Source organism: Lepisosteus oculatus, chromosome 3 (genome assembly GCF_040954835.1).
Source record: "Lepisosteus oculatus isolate fLepOcu1 chromosome 3, fLepOcu1.hap2, whole genome shotgun sequence".
NCBI lineage: Eukaryota > Metazoa > Chordata > Actinopteri > Semionotiformes > Lepisosteidae > Lepisosteus > Lepisosteus oculatus.
In genome coordinates this window covers 41,787,511-41,809,901 of record NC_090698.1, presented here as the reverse complement: position 1 = coordinate 41,809,901, position 22,391 = coordinate 41,787,511, and the positions used below count along the sequence as shown (strand labels likewise).

Sequence of the window (22,391 nt, the reverse complement as noted above, 5' to 3'; positions counted from 1 at the left end):
ACTGCATTAAATTCTACAACTTTAACAATGTATTCAAACATATTTCCTTTTTATTGATTCACCACATTGTGTTGAAGATTTAAGTGATGTATCGACATAAACAGACATGCTGTTGATGTCCTCCCAAGTGAATGTTTCCTGTTATCTTCCCAGATATATTATATTTCATCCTTGATAGTTCTTTGGCTGTTATGGTGCTAAAAGAACATTTTATATTTTATTTTAGCCTGCACTGCAACATTCCTTCCAATTTCTCCCCTGGCCTTTCTAACTTTTACCTATGTTTGCAATTCATACTATGCTTTACATTAATTGGATCCCATTATATTACCATCATTTTATCAAGTATTTATTTTCCTAAATTAATCTGTTGCATGTCAACCATTTTCTTTTTTGCTGCTGATGTTCCTACAGATCTTTCCAAGTCCATGCGGGGAAAGTTGAAGTCTCCTAATAAAAATACTACTTATTTTGCAGGGAAATTCTTGATTTCATTATGCAGTGTTAAATTATAATCAACATTAGCATTTGGCAGTCTACAGAATAGGTATAACATTATACATTTGGAATCATTTTTTACTGACCCACATAAATTAAGAGATTCTTGATTCCTCTAGTTTTAGTTCCTGGGCCTGCTAGCTCCTTCTACACCCCCCACTCCTCTATCTTTCCTATCTCTCCAAGACAGTGCATGTATTCACTAATGTTACATTCACCTTCATCATTTTTGCTTAACCATGGTTCTGTGATTCCAGGATAATCAAAATTGCCTGCTAATGGTAGCTTTTATCTAATCAAATTTGTTTCTAATACTCCTAGTATTTAGGTATAAGCATTTAATTAACAGATCGTTTGTTTAATTTTTCATTTTGGTTTTCACTTAATCTCAGCTCTCCATGTAATCTTTTTTTTATTTTGTTTTTGTTTCACACCCTTCCAGAAGTTTAAATTCTTCTGGAATTCTGGATTTCATTATGGAAAACATATCAAGAGTCTTACCAAGCACATATCAAGCACAGTAAAACCATTACAAGCGATTGTTTTTATGATCATCCAAGCCTTCAATTTTCAAAATAGATTTTTCTCCAAGTCCTTCTCCACAAGGTTTCAAAGTGCATTAATTACACTCACTTGTTATTAAAACCTATTAAAAACAGAAGCAAACGGAGGGTGGTAACACTGAAAACTCAACTGACTGGCAAAATTCACAAACACTCCTGACCTGGATATTACAGGTGAGATTACAAAATGACACTTAAAATATTTACAATGGACTTTTTCAATGTTTACAAGACAGGAATTTGTGTCTCTGTAAAATGTTGTGTCAGTCTTGATTGTTGCAGCAGCTAATAGTGTCAATAAATCAAGTACAACAGAGATGTGATACAGGTTCCACATGAGTGTGTTCTTCTCTGTTTTTTGCAATGATTCCATCATCATACATAGTAAGGAAAATAAAAATTCAAAAGTAAATTTTAGTTTTGGTATACACCATTTGGAACATCTATTATTTAATACATGTTTAATAACCCAAACAAAAGTTAGTTTCAGATTAGCACCAGGCATTCATAAAATTAAATTTAGGCTCAAATGTTTGACCTTTCCATAACTTCCTGCTCCAATGGAGCTCATTTTTTATATCAACATTGCATATAATTCTACACAACCTGAAGGAGAAACAAAGGTCCTTCAGAACACAGAAGCAGGAAAAGAAACAAACATGTCTGCAGACGCCATTATTATGCAATGAGAAATGCCAAATCTTACCAGTTTTTGTTCCATTTGTGGGCAAACTCCACCAGGAGGAAAAGCTGGATTACCAAGAATATAAATCCTCCTGCTGCCCCTACATAGCGCCAAACTGTAATCAAAGCACAAAAACATTAATATGAATAATGTAGACCTTGGAAGACAATTAAGTTTATACTCATTAATATTTACAGTGTCTTTCAACTATTTATAATATATAGAAACTGACACACAACTGACTTTCCAATTTGTCAAGTGGTGTAGTTAATAATCAGCATCACTACAACAGAAAACTCCATATAAAACTGGTCTGATTTGTAGGGCATGAAAGGCGTAAAGACAATTACACAGTCCTATCCACTGGAGTGACATTGATTGAAGAAATCTAAAACTTTTGAGGGTAAACCTTAGTAAATGCATCCTTAGAAAACATCATTGAACAATAAGAAAGCTATGTTTGGTTGCTCTTCATTTAAATCATAGCTTCATTAACAAAAAAAAACAAGGAAGAACATGATTTTACACAGCTATATAACGTTTAAAACAGTACACTGGAAAGGGTGTGAGAGAAAGCCAAGTAGCTTTATGTGTGACTACTGTTGCAAACAAAAACAATGAGAAAACTATTACATGAAATAGAGGCTAATAACTCTGGCATTCAAACACTTAGTGTGTTGAACAGGATTAAACACAAAGCTAACTGAAATTTTGAAAAGTTTAAGATAAACCCCCTGTAACTCACTCTCTTGAATAAAAACTTTAGTTATTAACTTCAGTAACTTATTCGGGAGATTGAAGGCCAACCCCACTGTGCCATGGGCATTATTGGTAACAAACTTTTCCCTCCAGCCTGTCGTTACCGTAGAAACTCTTCGAATCATTCCATATACTGAGAATATTTCCTCTGACAAATGGGTTAACTGCATATCTGAATCTGTGCTGCTCATATACTAAATCACTCAATACCTGATTTAATATAAAGCTTTGTAACAGTAAGAAGAACAGATTTCATTAAGTGAATGGTGTACAATTTCAGCATGCCAGATGTGAGCAAGAAACAGTATTAGGATTATTAGGCATCTTCCAATAAAACAGCATGATTTCCTTGAATTAAAATCACAAAACTAGAAGCTCAATAACTGTTCTCCAAGTATTTCCTTGCAATTAAACCAGCTTAGGATCATCATCATTCAAGGTATAGTCAGTTAAGAATTTCCTCATTTCTGTCAAAATCACAAAATGCACACTAGAACACAGAGGTATGAGGAACCACCTAAACACATAGTTAAAAGAAAAAGGTTTCACAATACGCTTCACAAATAGCAATTAGCTAATCTCTGTCAGAAAGTTTGGCACAAAATGTACAGTAAGTGATCTGAAATCATCCTCATTTCAGAAGCAACAAAGCTTTTTAAAATTATTTTATGGCCTATCTCTGATGATACAAGTCTGAACTCACTTTTACCAAAAGCGAATTCACTCTCACATAACAGTCAAATTGAAAATAACAACACAAATTAAAACTATTTTGAATCTGTATGAGCTTGTATGAGTTGCTATAATGTACAGTATGAGCTTTTCCATTTGAACAGGTTAACCATTTACCATCGCTTTCAGTTACGTAAAGAGCAAATCTGGAAAAATACAGAAATGCTTAATCACTACTTTTTTCAAATGAGCCAGTAGTAGACCGACCCACAACTGGCACTATTCACATCTGAAAAGAAATTGTTCTACTTTGTAGCAGGATTCACAAACGCTGAGCTGAGCACTGACCAAGGCCTGAGACACAGACACAGCCTCCAAGAAATGGTTAAAATCTAAATGAATAGGGAACTCTCATGGGGCTCTTGCATCCGATCAAAAACAAAAACAACTGCTGGATGACTCTGATTCTCATTCACTTGAATTCAGGCCTAAGGTCTTCACTGACTGTGACTGGGAGTAGACACATAATGGGATAAGACTGCTGAAATCTGGCAGGGGTTCATAGTGTATCTTCTGGAGGGCCTTTGGCACATCATCAGCCCCCATCACTACACAAATGTCCATGGATGTTATAAATAAGAACTATTTACATTTTTTCCTTCATAATGCTTTGCTTTAACCAGTCCAGGATTGTGGCGTTAAAAAAAGAGGATGTTTTGGAGACACATGTGTCTTGGAGAGAATGTGGGAGGTTTCCCTGCATCTCCCCTGGGGTAGCATGGATCTGCCCTTAAATGCTAGGTTGAAAAAACAAGATCGTATTCCAAAGGCACAAAAGGGGAAGATTAACAATTCTTAAATTCAGATTTTTTTTTCTAAACTGACTGCTATCACAATTTTCCAATGTATTAGTCTTCTATAAAGTGCCCCCCTTTCAAGCACTTAACAAATAAATCAGAATAATTGCTTACACCTGTATTCTCTCTAGTCTAGGGAGAAGAGTTCCAACTACTGGTTAATGTATAGCATTAATTCTTCATTCTTAACAGAGCAGTCTCTCATCCCAATGCCGGGATGATTTACATTACTATTTTTCTGAGATCGGATAAGATCAGGCTGTATGACAGTAATGATGGCATTTCCCTTACTTTTACTCTGTTCTGTAGACAAATGATTGTAAGATTGAAAGAGGTATCCCTTAAGATGCATCATTAAATTTACAGACGATTATTGTTAGTATATAGACTTGGCTGCAGACTCTGTTATTGTTATTTTGTTGCAAGTGGGGCCATGGGCCAGTTGTAGATAGGTTTGCCACAAAACTATATGAAGTTGAATGTCTCAGACCAAATTTATGGCATATGACTTCAGGAAGAATTCCCAGACCCCAAACTTACATCAGATTCAAGGCAAAATCAGTGGAAATAGCAGATAAATATATTCCGATTACTTCCCTCAGCAGTTTCCCAATCTAAAAACAAACAGGTCCAAGTTCTCATTTATACCTAGGCCACAACCCTGTTCAACATATGATTCTCTTATCCATGTGTATGTGTATTGTTTGTTTGTGTGTTTTTCTTTACTGTCTGCTGCAAAACAAATTGCCTCTTAGGGATAATAAAGACTCCAAATATATATTTTGTATTAAGTATAATATATGTAATATATATGAAATATATTTATATTTTAATAAATATATAATAAGAGCTCTAAAAAATGCACTAAATGCTATAACACAATCCAGTATGACTGTTTTAGTAAGAATTCATAACTCAATTTTTGTTTTACCCAATCTTTTTGATTAAAAAAATGGAATACAGAGAGGTTGACTGGATAAACAAATCAAGAAATCCTACAAACTACTGCAAGCTTGACACAGGGGAAAAAAACTGTATAAAACATTTCTTACTGTTATTCTGTATCTGTGCAAACTAATCTTATCTAAATCCCAGAATCTGAAGTCACGTTTAAGCAATTCCGTGCCTTCTATTCTAAGGATTTGATGTTTGGGCCAGCATCATAATGTAATTGGGTAGGCTACTCAGTGTACAGTAAAGTGAAAAACATTTTGCTGCAAATAATATGACCCTCATATACTTATGTTACAATATGGGATGTACTGCAACACAAAACTAAACTCATGATCATGTGCTAATGTAAAATCACTATAGAAAGAAATGACTGTAGAGCTTCTAAATTACTAAATAAGTACACAGCCTCATAATGGATTTATACTCACTTAAATTTAAATTGGCTCACTTTTTAAGTAGTGAAATATATGGATCCCTTTCTATTTTCTAAAAATATAAATTACATTGTTAAATGTACATTACCGGTAAAATAGTAAAATGGAAACAGACAGAAACAGATTTAAAATTACTTTAATAATATTTTGGGAACCCTCAATGGTAGCTATATTTCACATGTAACTTCGATCATGTCTGGAAGTAGAAACCTGACCGGCACTTTGTTGGATTACGTGCAAAAAAGGTGCTACAATATTAAATTAAGGAAACTTTAGCTCTTTAATTACTACTCTCATTTTAAAAGATGAACAACTACTACCTCAGAAGTAGAGGTAGAAGGTAAAAACCTTTTTACTACGTTTTTTTTCTTTTTCTACAACTATAAAAAACCTAGTTTATCAAGGTTTGGAGGGCTGTATCACAAAAGATTTAATTAGTAAACAAGCACTTGAAATATGTCATCTGTATTTTAATCAATGTAATGCTAGTCAATATAGCAGAAGAAAAAGTGCTAGGAAACCGGTGATTTGCTGTAGTGTGTACACCTTTAACTGTTCATATACAATCTATTTTGGACAGGAAATAAGACTCACAAAAAGGTGAACAAAACTAAAAAAAAAATGTAATAAAAAACAGATTATGATATTCCTTAGCTGTGCACTAAAACCGATTTCAGGAAAAGAGATATACATAAAACTGTATATAAAAAAGATAGAGTATAAAGAAATTGATCAGAATTTAACCACACTACTACAAATACAGCACAAGGAAAAAGCATAAGGAAACAATTGAGTTAAAGCCTCAAATATTTACCTCAGAATCCTACAGTACAACTCATATTCCCACAAATTCAAACATACTTGAATTCTTTAGCTTTGAATATCCATCCAGGGCCAATCCTGGAGACTTCATAGCAAAGACAATAAGCAAAACATTCTCAAAGTTTGTCTAGAACACAAGGGTGACACAAGCGATTTGTAGTTGCAGTTTTGTTTGGGTAAACATTTAAACATCCTGCTGAAGCTCAGCAGCACCAACCTCAGCACAAACCTCTTTAAAGGGTTGAAAGAAGAGGAAATTGAGTGCAGACGTAGTGTCTTGTGCAATGGTTTACAAAGAAGAACTTGTTAAATGAATCTCAGTCCTTAAAAATGGGTACTGTCTGACATTTCCAATACTGCAACAGTGAAAAAGTAGAAAAAAAAGGAGAATGAGAGAATTGTCTCTTGTCACTATCAATTCAAAAATGCTAATAAAAAGTAATGATAATTCTAGAAAAAAAGGAAATAAATATAAGCTTTTTAATAATGAACCTTGTGCAGTACTATGAAGCAATATGAAAAGATCAGAAGAAAAAAACAGTACCTTGAAGGAATGTATCTTGGTCAGGAATGAAGAATGCACCTGTGCAGCAGCCAAGTAAAGCCAGAAATTTAAAGAACCAGAATCTGCGTAAAACAATTTAGAAAAAACAGACGTTACTGATACAACACCATTCATTCTATCGGGACCCATCAACACCATCTATACCGACCCTAGTGAACTAATACAATTATATAGGAACTTCATTATTTCCCAGGTTACTTTTTTTTAAGTGGAGTAATAACACTAAATGCTGCTTAACAGTTTTCATATGACCTGCAAAGTTTATTTGACCAAATATGACTTACTGAGCTTTCAGGTAGTGGATGACTGGGAGATTTTTTTAACAAAACCCTTTAATACAATTACATCCATCTTCCCACTCATTCCAACCAAAGGACACCTAAACAAAAATCAGATAGCTACACCCCCTGTCTTTAGTGCAATACTATCCAATTCTATTTCTAAAACTGCATTATTAAATACTGTGCAACTTTTTAATTAATTTGCTGAAAACTATCATGGATCCAGGATCATTGTCTAGTTCCAATGAGCATGATAACTGGACACTCCACCTTGTTATTTGCCCATTAGAAGAGTGGATCTCGTCCCTCTATTTTTGCACTAGTCACAGGACAGTATCCTCTCCCTCACACTGAACAATGAAAGGTGGAAAGATTTCTGTGCACGTTCATGGGTATCAGAATGCCTAACCCCTTATTGTGAAGATCCTTTTTTTAATTATATACCTTCTTTCTTGCAAGAAAAAAAAACATCATTAAAGCAAACTGAGGTTGTTCCTTTGGTAGCCATTTTTGAAGCCTTCACTTCATATTTTATTTATTTGGATAATTTTAGACCATTAAAGGATGTGACGACCAAAATTGGCTGTTTTTAGTGTCCTGGGAGTCACATACATACATTTGTGTAATCCAGTGGCAAAAGAAACGGATAAATTTAAGCATCTACATGGTGCAGTTTTTTAATGGCATTTTCAATGGCTGTGTTTACATACCCATTATGAATGTATGCTCGACATCCTCTGTTGTTGTTAACTTTGAGGGTGAAAACAAAGAGGAAGAAGAAGAAGCAGGCCATCCCAAAGCAAACCTTGTACACAGCTGAGTAGCCTACCAGCATCTCACAGTTCTCCCCTGCTTGGATGTGTGAGCACAGCTCAGAATAGTAAGGGATCTATAAAACAAATAAAAACAGGGTATATGCATTGAAATACATACTATCATGTGACATTACATCCTGTACAACACAAAACTCCTGGAAACCTGCAAAAACGTGTAAATTACCTCAGAGGCCTGTAGTCCCACTGTCTCAATGCACAGGGTTCTGAGGGATTCAGACTCCAGAGATTTGGATTTTAAAAAGTATTTGTTTGTCAATAATGCTCTGTCAAAAACAGTTTAAAAATCATCCACTGTTGCTTCAGTATTTAAGGTTTTGGTTTTGTTATGTGAAACCAAAGGTGCTGTTGTGGTGTCCTCATTACCAAACCAGATTTTGAAAGTAGTCAACATTCTGTCATTTGCCTCTGAATGTACATTGTTTTTACACAACACATGAACCACTAACAAATAAAGGGGTTATTCTTAAAACTTAGCATTTAATTGTGCATTTTCTGAATAAAAAATATGGTTGACTGGCAATGGTTTTTACCAGCAAGAAAAATACCATGTACTCAAACTTGAGCCTAAATTCTAAAAAAACACCTTTCCAATTTACAGCAGAGTTGTGCAATACTGTAATTTAAAAATTCTACTTTTGTTTTATGAAACAATTCTGATCAGGGTGTACCACAGCATTACTGTAATGTGCTAATAAATATTTTTCACACATTTTATTTTCTTACTGGAATATGCAATAAAAAAGGCAAAAATTCTGTTTACAACAAACAGCATATAATACAGTACCTTAATATTTATAATCATGTCACCCATATTTGTTTAATCATGTTTAAATTAGATAGTCAGTTATGACAATCTCAGCATTTATTGTAATGTGATTTTTCTCTTTTGAAGAGGTCTCATAATATTTTTATTTTACAAGTGGGAAAAATTGCCTTCTCTGCCTTTTGTTTTGTATTAATTTGAAATCCACAAGCTGTTACCACATCACCAGCAGCTCTGTTGTCAAACTGTTTTTTATTAGTTGCTCAGCACCCTGCGAATTCTGTCACATTTAATGTGCTAATACTACATGATCAGTATTTGCATACTACAACATATTATCTGCATTACTGATACAGATCGTGGGTTTAAAAAGTCCTCACAAAGTTTTAACAGACCAATATGGACGTTGTGTAAGGACCTTCTAGTAAAATTAGTAGCAGACTCTGTCAGTTTCTGGCAATGTAAATTTAACTGGAGGAGCATGAAACACTTCATTTTCAACCTTTCTAAATACTAATGAACACGGTGAGGTTTTCAGTTCAAATCCACAAACCATTGCTCCCATAACAGCTTTGACTCCATTTCAACTCAATGAAGATAAATTAGACTGCAAATATTTCAGGATATTTTGGAACACACAATGTCCTATTAAATATTTTCTTTTTGCTCTCAGAGGAACAACACACTATTCAGTTTACTTCTTAATATTGTGGCCAGTGAGGGTATAAAAGATGAGTATAAAAGATGTGATTTGTGTTTCATAATCAGTGTAAACGCTATGCAGCTTTAAAAAGCAAACATGCTAATTTGCCAGTGAGCGGGGTCACTGATACTACAAAAGCTGCAATTGAGAGCCAAAAAGGCAAAAACAAGGCGGCAATTTCCATTCTTAAACCTTGCTGTTTTCCTGTAAAACGTACAAGCCATCAGATGGAAAGACCTAATTGTATCCACAAGAAATATTTTCAGCCCAGATTGAGCTGAAAAAGAACATTAAGCACCGCCCAAACACTCCTTCAACAGAGAAGGTATGCCGAGTCTCCTAATTCTTTTTCAGCACTGCCAAAAAAGAGGAATGAATAAATCATTAGGTTAATTTGAAGGAGCTGGTCTTCCATTAACTGGAAAGAATGGTTCAGTGAGTCAAAATAAAAAAACAACTTGTGTGGCCATGAAATTCAAGTTCTGCATTGTGAAAGCGTAAGCTGCAGACTGGAATTTCCATCTCATTTACAAATGAAATGCGAATCGATGGCAGTTTTTTCAACTGAAATACAGATCATCCGAACTTCAGCCTCTCATCCTACAACCTCAAGAGAACATAATCAAAGGTTTTCCAGTCTTCTATTAAACAAAATGTGGTTTTGGTTTCACAAAAAATGAAGAAAAAAACAACAATAACACAGAAGATGCCTGGAAGATAAATTCACAAAACTGCTCAGAAGTAAAAGATAACGAAGAACAATCTGTCCCATCTTTTCAAATTCTAAAGTACTCATAATGCATTATACAGTTTCTGTAATCTAACTTGCTAACAAGAGGATATTAAATCCTGCTATACACTTTTAGAATAGTATTCAAATTTGGTTGTGTGGTTTAAAAGTATGCAAAAACTAAATTTAAATAACTTTCTTTGTTTATGTCTTCACTCTACAACTAATAAAGCAAGCACCAGCAAGGAAGTTGAATCTGACAGTTTGCTGTAAGTGAAGAATTGGTCACAGAAGTCCTAAAGTGACAACTTTTGCACAGGAAACTAAAATATGGTGCAAAACAAGTGTCTAATTATTAAAATACTGGGAAAAAAATATTTATAAAAGAAAGCAAACTAAAAACAGAAAACAGACCAAACATGTTGCTGAACAGGAAACTGTTACTAAAAGTTTTGAATCAAATGTTTAAGAAAAACCAGCACACAGACAAAGTACAGTAAGGTTATATTTACAATCACATACAAACAAAGACTGACTGCTAAACCATGAATACCAAGTTAAATTATAGCTTCAGTCTCCTCTGATAGACAGGTTTGAACCAGAGGTGAATCGGGGTCTTTAATGTGACCCACAATAGTAGCACAGGAGACCACAAACACACCAAAGAGAATAATTTTGGATCCAAAACATCGAAAGGTAACATGTGAGAAAAAATGAACACAAAACTACAAGAACAGAAGCCAACATTTAATCCACAATCAGGAATAACAACAAATCACCAAAATAAAGAGAAATGTATGACAAAATTATTTTTCTTATATTTTTAAAGTTCAGGAGTTAGCTAAGTTTGCCCCTCCCAGAAGAATTACCTTATTCCAACAGTTCACAACAATGGGGCATTGTCTCAAGTGTTTACACAGCTGTTCTCTGCACTTGAGCCAGTAAACATAGCTGAAGGTCCAAGGCCCAGATAATCAAAAGAGTGGTACTAATTGTTATTTCAGGCCAAAAACATTAAGTCAGCCCTCTTTGAACTTAAATATTTAACAGTGACAGGGCATTCCTAGTGAGGACATAAAGCTAGCCTTTCCTTGGAACTTTATTTGCTTCTGAATTAGAAAGACAGGTGACTTATACAAACCAATGAATTGTAAAGATTCAGTACACACACAGAGAACCACCAAGAATATGTCTGCCATGGAAAGTTTCCATGCAGTTGAATGCCATGTCACTTCATCTATCTAAGTTTAAGTTTCTTGGACACTGTTCTTGTCACATTGAACACATTGAGTCATCTGATGTGTGCAGTCACTGTTCACGGAAACAGTTTTCTTGACAGTCATTTCTGAAGGCCAACTCACTTTATATCCATTAAATGAGGATTTTTTATACCTAGCAACATACACCCACAGTGCCACTTAGAAAGCAAAATGTCTACAGTTAACAGATTTCAGCGTAACCAGTCTTTCGACAGTAAAACCCCTACAACCATGGATTACACCGCAGAAATGGCGAAACAAGACGGCTCAAGGTAACAGCTCGGTTCTGTCATTGCCAGACAACCATGGTTTCAAAAGTCAGGCCTGTAGGTTTTTGAAAAAAGATGTTGGAATACACTGCAAAACTTCACCAGAATTCAGAAATGAAGCAGAGCTGGACCTTATTAGTTCTTGAACATGAGACTTTGAAGGAGAATCAATTACAGAAAGAAGCGATACTATAGAAGCTATAGAACAGCTGAATGCATTCACAGGGCAATTTACCAAGCTGATTTCATTAGAATAACGGGAAACTATTCTTACTGCAACTCAATGGTTTTGAGATTTCCACATGTTAAAGCTGTCAATGTAAATCACCAGCACGTCTGTAAAGCAGGCAGGACTATAGGACAGCATAAGATAAAGCTAAACCTTCAGGACCCCGTGAAGCTCAAGCTCTCAGTTGGGAAGAGGTGGCCAAATCCTTTGGTCCTAAGAATGTACTATTACACAATAGATCTTAAATCACTGTAGATTACTTTACAACACGGGTTAATCTTTTAGAGCATTTTGGGTGCCGTGCTTTTTTAAGAAAACTAAGAAAAGGAAACAAAACACTAAAAGTCAATCCATAAACTGGTTAAAACATCTGGGGAAAAAAAACCCATCATGCCTGTCGTTTCATTGTTAAGCAGTTGGCTATAAAAAGAGAGTATATAGAGAGTAAAGTTTCTGAGTGTTTTATGCTTACTTGGACACTTGGCTTGTGCCTTATTTATGCTGTTTTTTATCTACTGGAGTCTTACAATGTCTGGAAAGAGAGCTGAAATTCTAAGTGGCAAAAAAAGTCAAGGCAGAACATCATTCTAGTTAAGATGCAAATTAAAAGGTGCATTGAGGCCTGCAAGTGTCTGTCTGAAATCGGTTGCAGTTATTCTTTTTCTTTATAAAATGCTTTAAAACAGTTATTGTGTAAAGGTACTGGCTCACTACTAGATCTATTACAAATAACACAAATACACCCTCATACATCATACATTGGAAAGTACATCTTTCTACTAGGACCATGACCTGTCTGAGTTGTTTTTGTTTCTCCAAAAGCATTTTAAGATTAATTTTTTAAAAAGGGGTGAAGCATAATGTTTTAAAACTAAATTAAATTATATTTTGAAAAGGGAGAGTAATTATCCAGGCACGTTGGTGGTGGTGGTGGAGGGGAGTCCCCATTAGCTGTAAAGTGCTTTGACTGAAATGTCCAGAAAAGTGCTGTATAATGTATTTTACAACCTCTTTTACCAATGCAGGATCACAGGGAGCTGGAGCCTATCACAGTAATAATAATTGCTTACACTTATACAGCGCTTTTCTAGACACTCCATTCAAAGTGCTTTACAGGTAATGGGGACTGCACTTCACCACCACCAATATGCAGCACCCATCCGGATGATGCGACGGCAGCCATAGTGCGCCAGAACGCTCACCACACACCAGCTATCAGTGGGGAGGAGAGCAGAGTAATGAAGCCAATTCATAGATGGGGATTATTAGGATGCCATGATTGATAAGGGCCAATGGGATATTTGGCCAGGACGCCGGGGTTACACCACTACTCTTTTCGAGAAATGCCTTGGGATTTTTAATGACCAAAGAGAGTCAAGGCCTCGGTTTTAACGTCTCATCCGAAGGACGGCGCCCGTTTACAGTGTAGTGTCCCGGTCATTATACTGAGGTATTAGGACCCACACAGACCGCAGGGTAAGCGCCCCCTGCTGGCCCCACTAACACCTCTTCCAGCAAGCAAGAGGAGGCAGGCAGGATACACCCTGGACAGGATGCTAGTCCATCACAGGCCACATACAGGCACAAACAAGCGCACACTCACACCAGGGCCAATTTCCCCAGAAGCTGATTAGTGCAGCAGTATGTCTCTGGACTGTGGGAGGAAACTGGAGCCCCTGGAGGAAACCCACGCAGTCAAGGGGAGAACATATAAACACCTCGATATAACACCCAAGGAATTGAACCTAGGACCCCAGTGCTCAGAGGCAGCACTGATAACTTCAACAGTACATTTGTAATGAAAACTAAAGTAAAAAATGGGTCTAAAAAATGGGGATCAAATTAACTGTTGATACATGTGGCCTCCTATAGCCCATAGAAGTTCACAGAGATCCTTGCTAATTACTGACGGGATCTGAAGGATTTCAGATAACAAGGTTATTCTCAACCTATAGATAAGATAAACAGCTCTCAGCTTCATTCCTGAATTCTTCTACTATATTTACAAACTTTCCATACGGCCCTATTTAGATTTGTAATGCAAATGTCAATTTGGATTTTAAATTCCGTGGACAAAAAATAGGTACATTTTTAATTTTAACAGGTGGTTAAAATAGGTACAATACATAAAAACAAGAATACAAACAAAACTGTTTGAAAACTTTTGTCTAGTATTTATGTCTGTGGCAAAATGCCAATAAAAGTCTAAACAATGTATTTTGTGTTTAGAGCTTCCCTGTCTGTTTTAATTTCTTTCAAACAGTGGTTGTAGCCTATGTACTGCAGACCGTTTGGTCTGTGAATAATCTCCATGTGGTCTGTTAATAATTCAGTCAAACTGTGTCAGGGCATAGCCTTTTCTACACGATCATGCACATTAAACAGATTTACCACATTATCATTTATGGGATATATGTTGCTATATAACATGTGTTTTTCATTTTATCTGGATGTTTCAGGCAAATATACAGTACATGTTAGCTCCCTCTGATACAATTCTATGCACAGTTCTTAAAGACAACTAATGTGAAACTGCTTTCTGTTATGAAACAAATACAGAATTAACAATATGTTACACTTTCCAGTGTCACAAGACTTGCCATGTTTGCTGTTTTAGCCCACACTGACCTTAAAGCATGAAGTAATTTAAACCACTCACTGTAATCTGAAAGCATGGTACTGGGGCAGACAGACTTAGCACTAAGAAACTTAACATTATTACGTTTTAAATCATAGCAAAATTCTGCCAGTCCAACTCAGTAACATGTCATTAAAATCTAAACATATAATTTAACAGGTTTTTTCATTTAGACAGCCAGTGCTACTAACAGGGCAGTATGGTGGTGCAGTGGTTAGCATTGCTGCCTTGCAGCACTAGGGCCCTGGCGTCAATTACAGGCCTGGGGTGCTATCTGTGTGGAGTTTGCATGTTCTCCCTGTATACACAGGAGTTTTATCAAGTGCTCTGGTTCCTCCCACAATCCAAAAACATACTGGCAGGTTAACTGGCTTCTGGGAAAACTGGCCCTGGTGCGAGTGCCTGAGCGCCTACAATGGATTGGCGTCCCATCCAGGGTGTACCCTGCCTGGCACCTACTGTTTGCCGAGATTTAATAAAGCACTTAGAAAACGGATGTCACTTTAAACAAAATGACCAACATCAGCATAAAAAAAAAAACATAACAGCACAAACACGTTTAATTCAACAGTCATGATTTTTACATAACAGGTACATAACAGTACCTTCTGATTGTTTTTGATCCTGGTGATGACCTACATAGGGATGAACGAGGTAATTCTGAAGGTCTTACTTTAGTCTTCATTGCATCGGTCACTGTTGGCGACATCATGATGATGCAGATGCCCGTCACCAGAAAGAAGTAAAGGGTGTACATGAAGCGGGTTGCCGTGGACTGCTTGATCTTCGGGCAGATGCTGCAGCACAGGGAGCAGGCTGCCGACCCACAGCAGCACGCTAGCTACAGCAGGAGGAAAACACACTGCCATTACACTTCAGAGCAAACCTTGAATTCTCTTAACACGACAGATTAGTTTTATTACTATTAGTTACGTTCTGGCACATTTAAGCCTGAGCTGCTGTTAGGTGACACACTACGTGCACTTTTTGCCAACTAATATTAGATTCATATTTCTAACACAAACTTATCAACATTATTACATTAATTATATTTTGATGAAGTGCTGTATAGATTTCACGTGCAGTATGGTGGCGCAGTGGTTAGCATTGTAATCACTGCACGCTTTCAAACGTTCAAGGGTTTTTGCCGGGTATTCTGGTTTCCTCACACTGTCCAAAAACATACTGGTAGGTTAAAGGGCTTCTGGGAAAACTGGCCCTATGATCAGTGAGTGACCCGCGATGGACTGGCGTCCTGCCCAGGGTGTACCATGCCTTGTGCCTGTTGCTTACAGGGTTAGCCACCCTGATTTGGATAAAGCAGTTAGAAGATGGATGGATGGGTATTTAGAGGACATTTTTTTTATCCAGAGCAACTCACAGGGATTAGATATTGATGATGTTCATCTTAAATATATACATTTTGATGCAGTTAGTTAAAATGGTAATGAAGGGATAGACTGGCTCACTTAATCATTAACTGGATCAATTTAAGACTACTACAAGACAAGATATTAAATATTAAAAAAATATTAAAAGATATTTAAAAGAGAGGTGTAGGTAGGTGTCTCAGAATAGGTCATTCATGACAAAACTCTACTTATACGTGCTTTCAAACTCTAAGCAACACTTAAATGCTCTTTCATCATAATTTAATTAATAGAAACTTTGCTCAACAACACAATTAGACCTCATAGGAAATATAAACTATATTCTAAAATAATATTTTTATTATATATATATAAAATAATATTATATAATGTATATAATATATAGAATAATATTTTATCCATTGTATTTTTTTTACAGAAGAAGCGAATGAATGAAAAAACTATGCTCAGGTTTCACAGAGTGGTGACAAATGGCAGTTAAAGGACACTCATCTGTTGTAGGGCCTAACTGAAAAATACCGGTCTCCACGACATCCACTTGTGAATGCTAGCAGAATCTTCTTGCTCCTGCACAGACAGGTGGTCAGCCTGCATAGTTACATTTTTCATTTAGGCAACATTAATCTCCTTTCACCACAACAGCCATCTTCTTAGCACTGCGTGGAAAGGTTAACACCCCTGCTATTTGTAAAACCCCACACACCCCCAACGCATCCATGATGCAATCTCATTCCAAAGTGAAAGCCAGACAACACTTTGCTTCTCAGGCTGTGTGAGTCCCATTGTACTTCCCTGCATGCTTTGGGCCTCCTTGTGAAAAGCACACGCATTGCTTCGCAGAAAGGCATATCTAATTGAAAGACAATAACCTGGCTATTGTTGGAGCACAATGCATCTAGAAAATTTCTCATGCTCTTCATGGGCGTCGTTGCATTCTTAGCTGAATTTGCTCTGCCTTATGTCTATCTCAGCATATAAACTAAACTGAACAGGGTACTATCATGCCATGTACTCTAATATTTCATCATATCGCGCTCTACTACCTTCTGTAGTGTGCACAAATACAACTTGCTGAGTTATTAATTACATGAAACATTTAATATAAATGAACATTTCTAAGCTCAGGCTTACTTTGCACAACATAATTTTCTAATGTGGTATATATTTTTCTAATGACTCTTGAAAGTCATCTTATACGAATACAAATAAAGCATCAGAAAAAAAAGAAATATGCATTAATGGTACTGTATATGCACCACAATGTATCACTCAACTTTTTAAACTAAAGGTTTAATAAAAAAAAAAACAATAAACTGCTAAAAAGGCGAGACTAATCATACTTTCTCACATTTAAGTTCTAGCCTGGTTATATCAAATATGACATGTGCATTAAAACTGTTTAGTATTAAAGCTATGATTAGACTTTCTTACCATTTTCTTAACTTTTCCTACAGCCGTTATTCAAACCCTAGTAATACATTACCCTCTATCTCACACCTATGATTTAGGGGTGATAGGCTAGAGTTGAGGATTGAGGTTAGAGTTAGAATTAGAATTGTGTCAATTGTGGTTTCCACACTCCATAGCACTATCTCAGTACTCTAAACTTTTCCAGGAAAACAATGAATCATTATTTAATCATTACCACTTTTTAATTTCTTTGGGGCACAAAACTTTTCTTTTGTATTTCACACTTCCAAATACTGTCTCTCTTTTTAAAAAACATGTTTTCACCTCCCAGGTGATAAATTCACTTCCCAGAAAAGAGAGCATTTCTCAAGAGCAAAATGTCCCTTTTGGTTCTTAGTATCAGAGAAATACAAAAATTCTCTGTTCAATATGTGGAAAAGAGGTAATTATTAGAGGCCTGCCTCGCCTACATAAAATCTAATACCGATATCCTTAAAGGAGCATTTTTACAGCATTTTCTTTAACTGCCGAAAGAGCTCAACAGGTCAAACCATTAGTCACAGAATTCTTCATGGTTTTCTTAAATTCTTCATTAGTCAGATTCTTCATGGTTTTCCTTTAATAATAATTGCTTACATTAAACAGCGCTTTTCTGGACACTCCACTCAAAGTGCTTTACAGGTAATGGGACTCCCCTCCACCACCACCGATGTGCAGCCCCACCTTGATGATGTGACGGCAGCCATAGTGCGCCAGAACGCTCACCACACATCAGCTATCACTGGGGAGGAGAGCAGAGTAATGAAGCCAATTCATAGAGGGGGATTAATTAGGAGGCCATGACTGGTAAGGGCCAATGGGAAATTTGGCCAGGACACCTGGGTTACACCCCTACTCTTTTCAAGAGAAGCCCTGGGATTTTTAATGACAGAGAGTCAGGACCTCGGATCAATGTCTCACTTGTTTATAGTATAGTGTCCCCATCACTATACTGGGGCATTAGGACCCACATGGACTGCAGGGTGAGCGTCCCCTGCTGGCCCCACTTAAACCTCTTTAGTTCTGCACTTGTGGTTTGTGGACTCACTTGTTTCTTTAGAGGGATCCTAGCCTCCTTGTCCATTAGCCAGGAGCTTAGCCATTAGCCAAGCAGGTTAAACCAAATTGACTATGACTAAACACTAACAAACTTTTTCAATACATTTAATTCTTGGCAAATTCTTCCATGGGGGTCTTCCACTCTACCAGTCCTAATGGCAGGTAAAGGCACTTTCCAGAGCGCAGGCTGAGCTCCATGATCACAGGTTCATGTCACTAACCGACTGTGACTGGAGGTTTCCCAAGAGGGTAGGGTGGGACTAGTCAGAGCTCTCAGAGACAACACAACCCTTGTAGCCCCAGGGTGCCTGCAGTGCTGTCAGTGAGGGAGGAGGCTGAATCTCCAGGTTAGGGTTGTATAGACTGTGTAGTGGCAAGGCAAGTACAGGAATTAAGTTTGCTGCTCCCTTGCCAGTCCCTCTCTCCTTCATCTCAGTGGTGCAAGATACAGAGAGGCCATTCCATTTGGTTCACATTTAAGGTGTTTTTCTAGCTGATAGAGTGTCCTGATAAGGAACAACTCCCAATACTGAGATTCTCCAGCAACCCTAATAAATGGTAATCTCTGGCACCTTACAGTCTGAGACTCCAAGTGAGGGTATCATCCTAAGTTGTTTACAACTCTAAGGTCAGAGTGCATGGTTACTCATCCTCCACCTAGATCAGCCAATCAGGAACTGGTAGGGCAGGGTAACCCCATGTGGGTCTTGGATGCCCACGAAACTTTGAACGACCAATGAACCAATGAACAACCGTAGTTCCTCCAGGTAAAACAGGCAGCACAGTCCCTCCGTGCGCCTCTTGGACATTCTCAGACTCAGAGCCCCTCCTGGACATCCATGTCGGACTCAGCTCGGACAATCACGTAACGGCCAGTGTGTCCAAGTGCAGGACTTTCCTTTGTTCTAAGAGTTGAGAACGGAGGTCGCCAGCGCGTAACCAAAGGATCCACCCGAGGTTAGCTCTCATGAACCCACCCCGAACGCTCACCTGATCAACAAGTGAACTACCGTTGGAACTGTGGACAGCTGAATACCACTATTCAGGACTAGTGCTTCATCAGGAACGAACCGGTCTTCTTCCTGTCTAAAGAGTGTAACCTGCTTGGACCCGCAGTCTCTTTTTATAACTCTGCTAGTAAGCCAGAACTAACAAGCCGGACATCGCAGCAGAAACCTCTCCCACCACGTCACAATCCGAACCGAGCACTGCCTGGCACCAAGCCAGAGAGCGCCGATTGGACACAGCAACAAGCCTGCCACTGCTTCTTTGTCCGCGGGATATCTGAATCCACACAGATTGCATTACATCTTGAGAATTCAATTGTTACCTCAACCCCAGTTGATATCAATTTAATTACTATGAGTGATGTACTTGCTTTTGAGTATCTAGTGTAGAAGTTGTAATCCAAGTTCATTTACGAAACAGTATAAATGAATGATATACTGTATGTATGTCCCTCTTGGTTTGTAACTCTTCGTGATTGAGTATATACCTTTTGTACTCTGCTAACCCTCACTATAAGATCTGTTATGTTTATATGCACATTTTATGTATCAATAAATGTATTCGCGTGTATGAGTATCCGTGTGTGTGTGCATTGTTTTAGTTATCCCCCAAGGTTGATTCTAACAGCCATCAAAGAATCATTTTGTGACTTACGGCTACAACTAATTGTCCCAGTAAAAGCACAAAACCCCTACATTTACTGGTCCCTTGTGAGAGGATGCCTACATCTGCAAAGTGTTAAAAGATGGGAGGCTCAAAGTTGGGCAGATGGAAGGTTTGCCTAGATTCCCTCATTCTCCCCTATGCAGCTGCAGGGTTCACAGCTACACACTGAGACATGAAAAAACACAGATTGTTCTATATCTGATAGGTGTTTAAAATACTCGACAATTCTTGTAATAAAAATCTGGGAAGGAACTGAGGGCTGGCGACCATTAAAAAATAGAGCAGACGTCAAGCAGATATCTGATTCAGGCTGAGTTTAATATTTCCCGTTATGAATAATTCATCAGAAGGATAACTGAAAGGTGATCACTAAGTCTGGGTTTGTGAACATAGCTCGGATTCAGTATTTTAAAGCAAAAGGATGATAGTGTTATCACATACAAGCAGTGTGACATAGGTCACCTCAAGTGTTGTGATAGAACCATGAAATAAGATAAGCATCACATCAGTACACCCAAGTCAATTGCAAATTCAAATTCAAAGAGCTTTATTGGCATTACCGATTAAATTACAGTGTTCCCAAAGCAACTCCTTTGTTTTCTGTTTAACACAAAGTATTTTAACATGAGACACAGCTGATAGACCCTGTTTTACTCATTGATGTCTGTGCTTTTAATCAACTGCTAACTAATTCTGGTCTTGTATAACAAAGTGAAAACACATGCACAGGCATCAGATAAATATATACAACATCTAAGTGTAAAGGAAGCTACAGTAGCTGCTCAGGACCTGAAAGAAAACATGGCATAATGCCAAGTAATACATTACCCCTAGGGAGTCAGTGTAAACTTTTATAAAGCAAAAACAGAAGAATTAGCTTATAAATTAGATGACACTGAGATAGAAAGATATTGTGAGTTATCTTAGTTATATGAGGGATCTAGTAGGTTTTCTATCTTCAATTATATATGGTCCATTTAGACTATTAGAGGGTTTGATAGAACATGCTTTGTTATGTGGAACATCCATCCATTTTCTAAACATTTTATCCAACATAGGGTCACAGGGCAGGACATGCCCTGGATGGGACACTAGCCCATTGCTGGGCACACACAGACACAAACACAGACATGCACACACTCAGGGCCAATCTTCCCAGAAGCCAATTAACCTACCAGCATGCCTTCAGACTATGGAAGGAAACCAGAGCACCCAAAGGAAAGCCACACGAATAATGGGGAAACCATACAAACTGCACACAGATAGCACCCCAAGAAAAAGCCATTTGCTGATGCTTTGGAGATATATTGTTATGTATTTTGCTAATTGTTTTCTCACTCAATACTTTGAGGAGCCCTGACCAAAAGGTCTTTAAATATCTCTATTTCATGTGAATCATATTCAGGTAAAATCAGATTACAGCAATTGTCAAAGTAATGTTATGCTGGCAAGAAGAAAAAGATACATAGTCTCACAGCACTGGTAGGCAAACTTTTCTAATTCTAGGCTGAAGCTATTAAACATTTGTGCTGTTGCTTCAGCGAGGCATGCAACTGCATTTAGGTCATGATGAGATGTTCCATTTCCCTTACATATGGCAAAGCAGTTATCAAACTGTGAGAATGCATGAAAATACACAGCAATGTCAGACTTCACTGCATGACACAGTGAATAGTTTCTTTCTAAGGAGGTGTACAAAAGTACATACTGTACAGACCCTCAAAAGAAAACTACTTTAGGGACGCAAAATCAAAAATGATTACCAACAACAAGACTGTAACAGTACAATGCTTGATTTTGCCTGTTTTGTATACACACTGCAGAATAAAAACTGAATATACTGTGATTCCATTTAACACTAGGAGGAACAGCTGTTGTGTCTATTGCAAATAGAACCCAACGATATGAGAACACTGGAGCTGAATGTTTGACTTTCCCACCCACTGTATCTAGATGTTTGTATCCTGTCAGCTGAGAGTGACTTAACTGTGGTTTTTACAAATAAATGTATTGTTTAAACAGCTGAAACTGTGATTGCTGACATTATTGAGGCTGTAACTGGCATAGTCATTTTATAGGAAACAAACAACACCGCCCATTTAACTTTGCATCTAAAAAGAATTCATATGCATGAAGAAAAAGACAAAAGACCTGACACAAGAACATGGATGTAGTAAATGCAAACTCTCAATCAATCAACGAATTTAACATTTCATGCACTCTGAGCGTCAAAGAACACACAAACAACTGAAGCATGACAAAAAAACAAAGGAAATTTATCTGAAAGACGAAGCCTCCTAC

At 37.2% G+C, this 22,391-nt stretch overlaps 1 protein-coding gene across 1 annotated transcript in view; it reads right to left on the bottom strand.

Moving 5' to 3' along the window:
- Positions 1-22,391, bottom strand: part of serinc5 (serine incorporator 5) — a 50,621-nt gene that overhangs the window by 22,470 nt on the left and 5,760 nt on the right. The window contains exons 2-5 of the mRNA XM_006626726.3: positions 15,191-15,358; positions 7,801-7,979; positions 6,789-6,871; positions 1,768-1,861 (exon numbers count right to left, since the gene is read on the bottom strand). Of these exons, the coding sequence (XP_006626789.2) occupies positions 1,768-1,861; positions 6,789-6,871; positions 7,801-7,979; positions 15,191-15,358 (524 nt within the window). The remainder of the gene's footprint in view (positions 1-1,767; positions 1,862-6,788; positions 6,872-7,800; positions 7,980-15,190; positions 15,359-22,391) is intronic.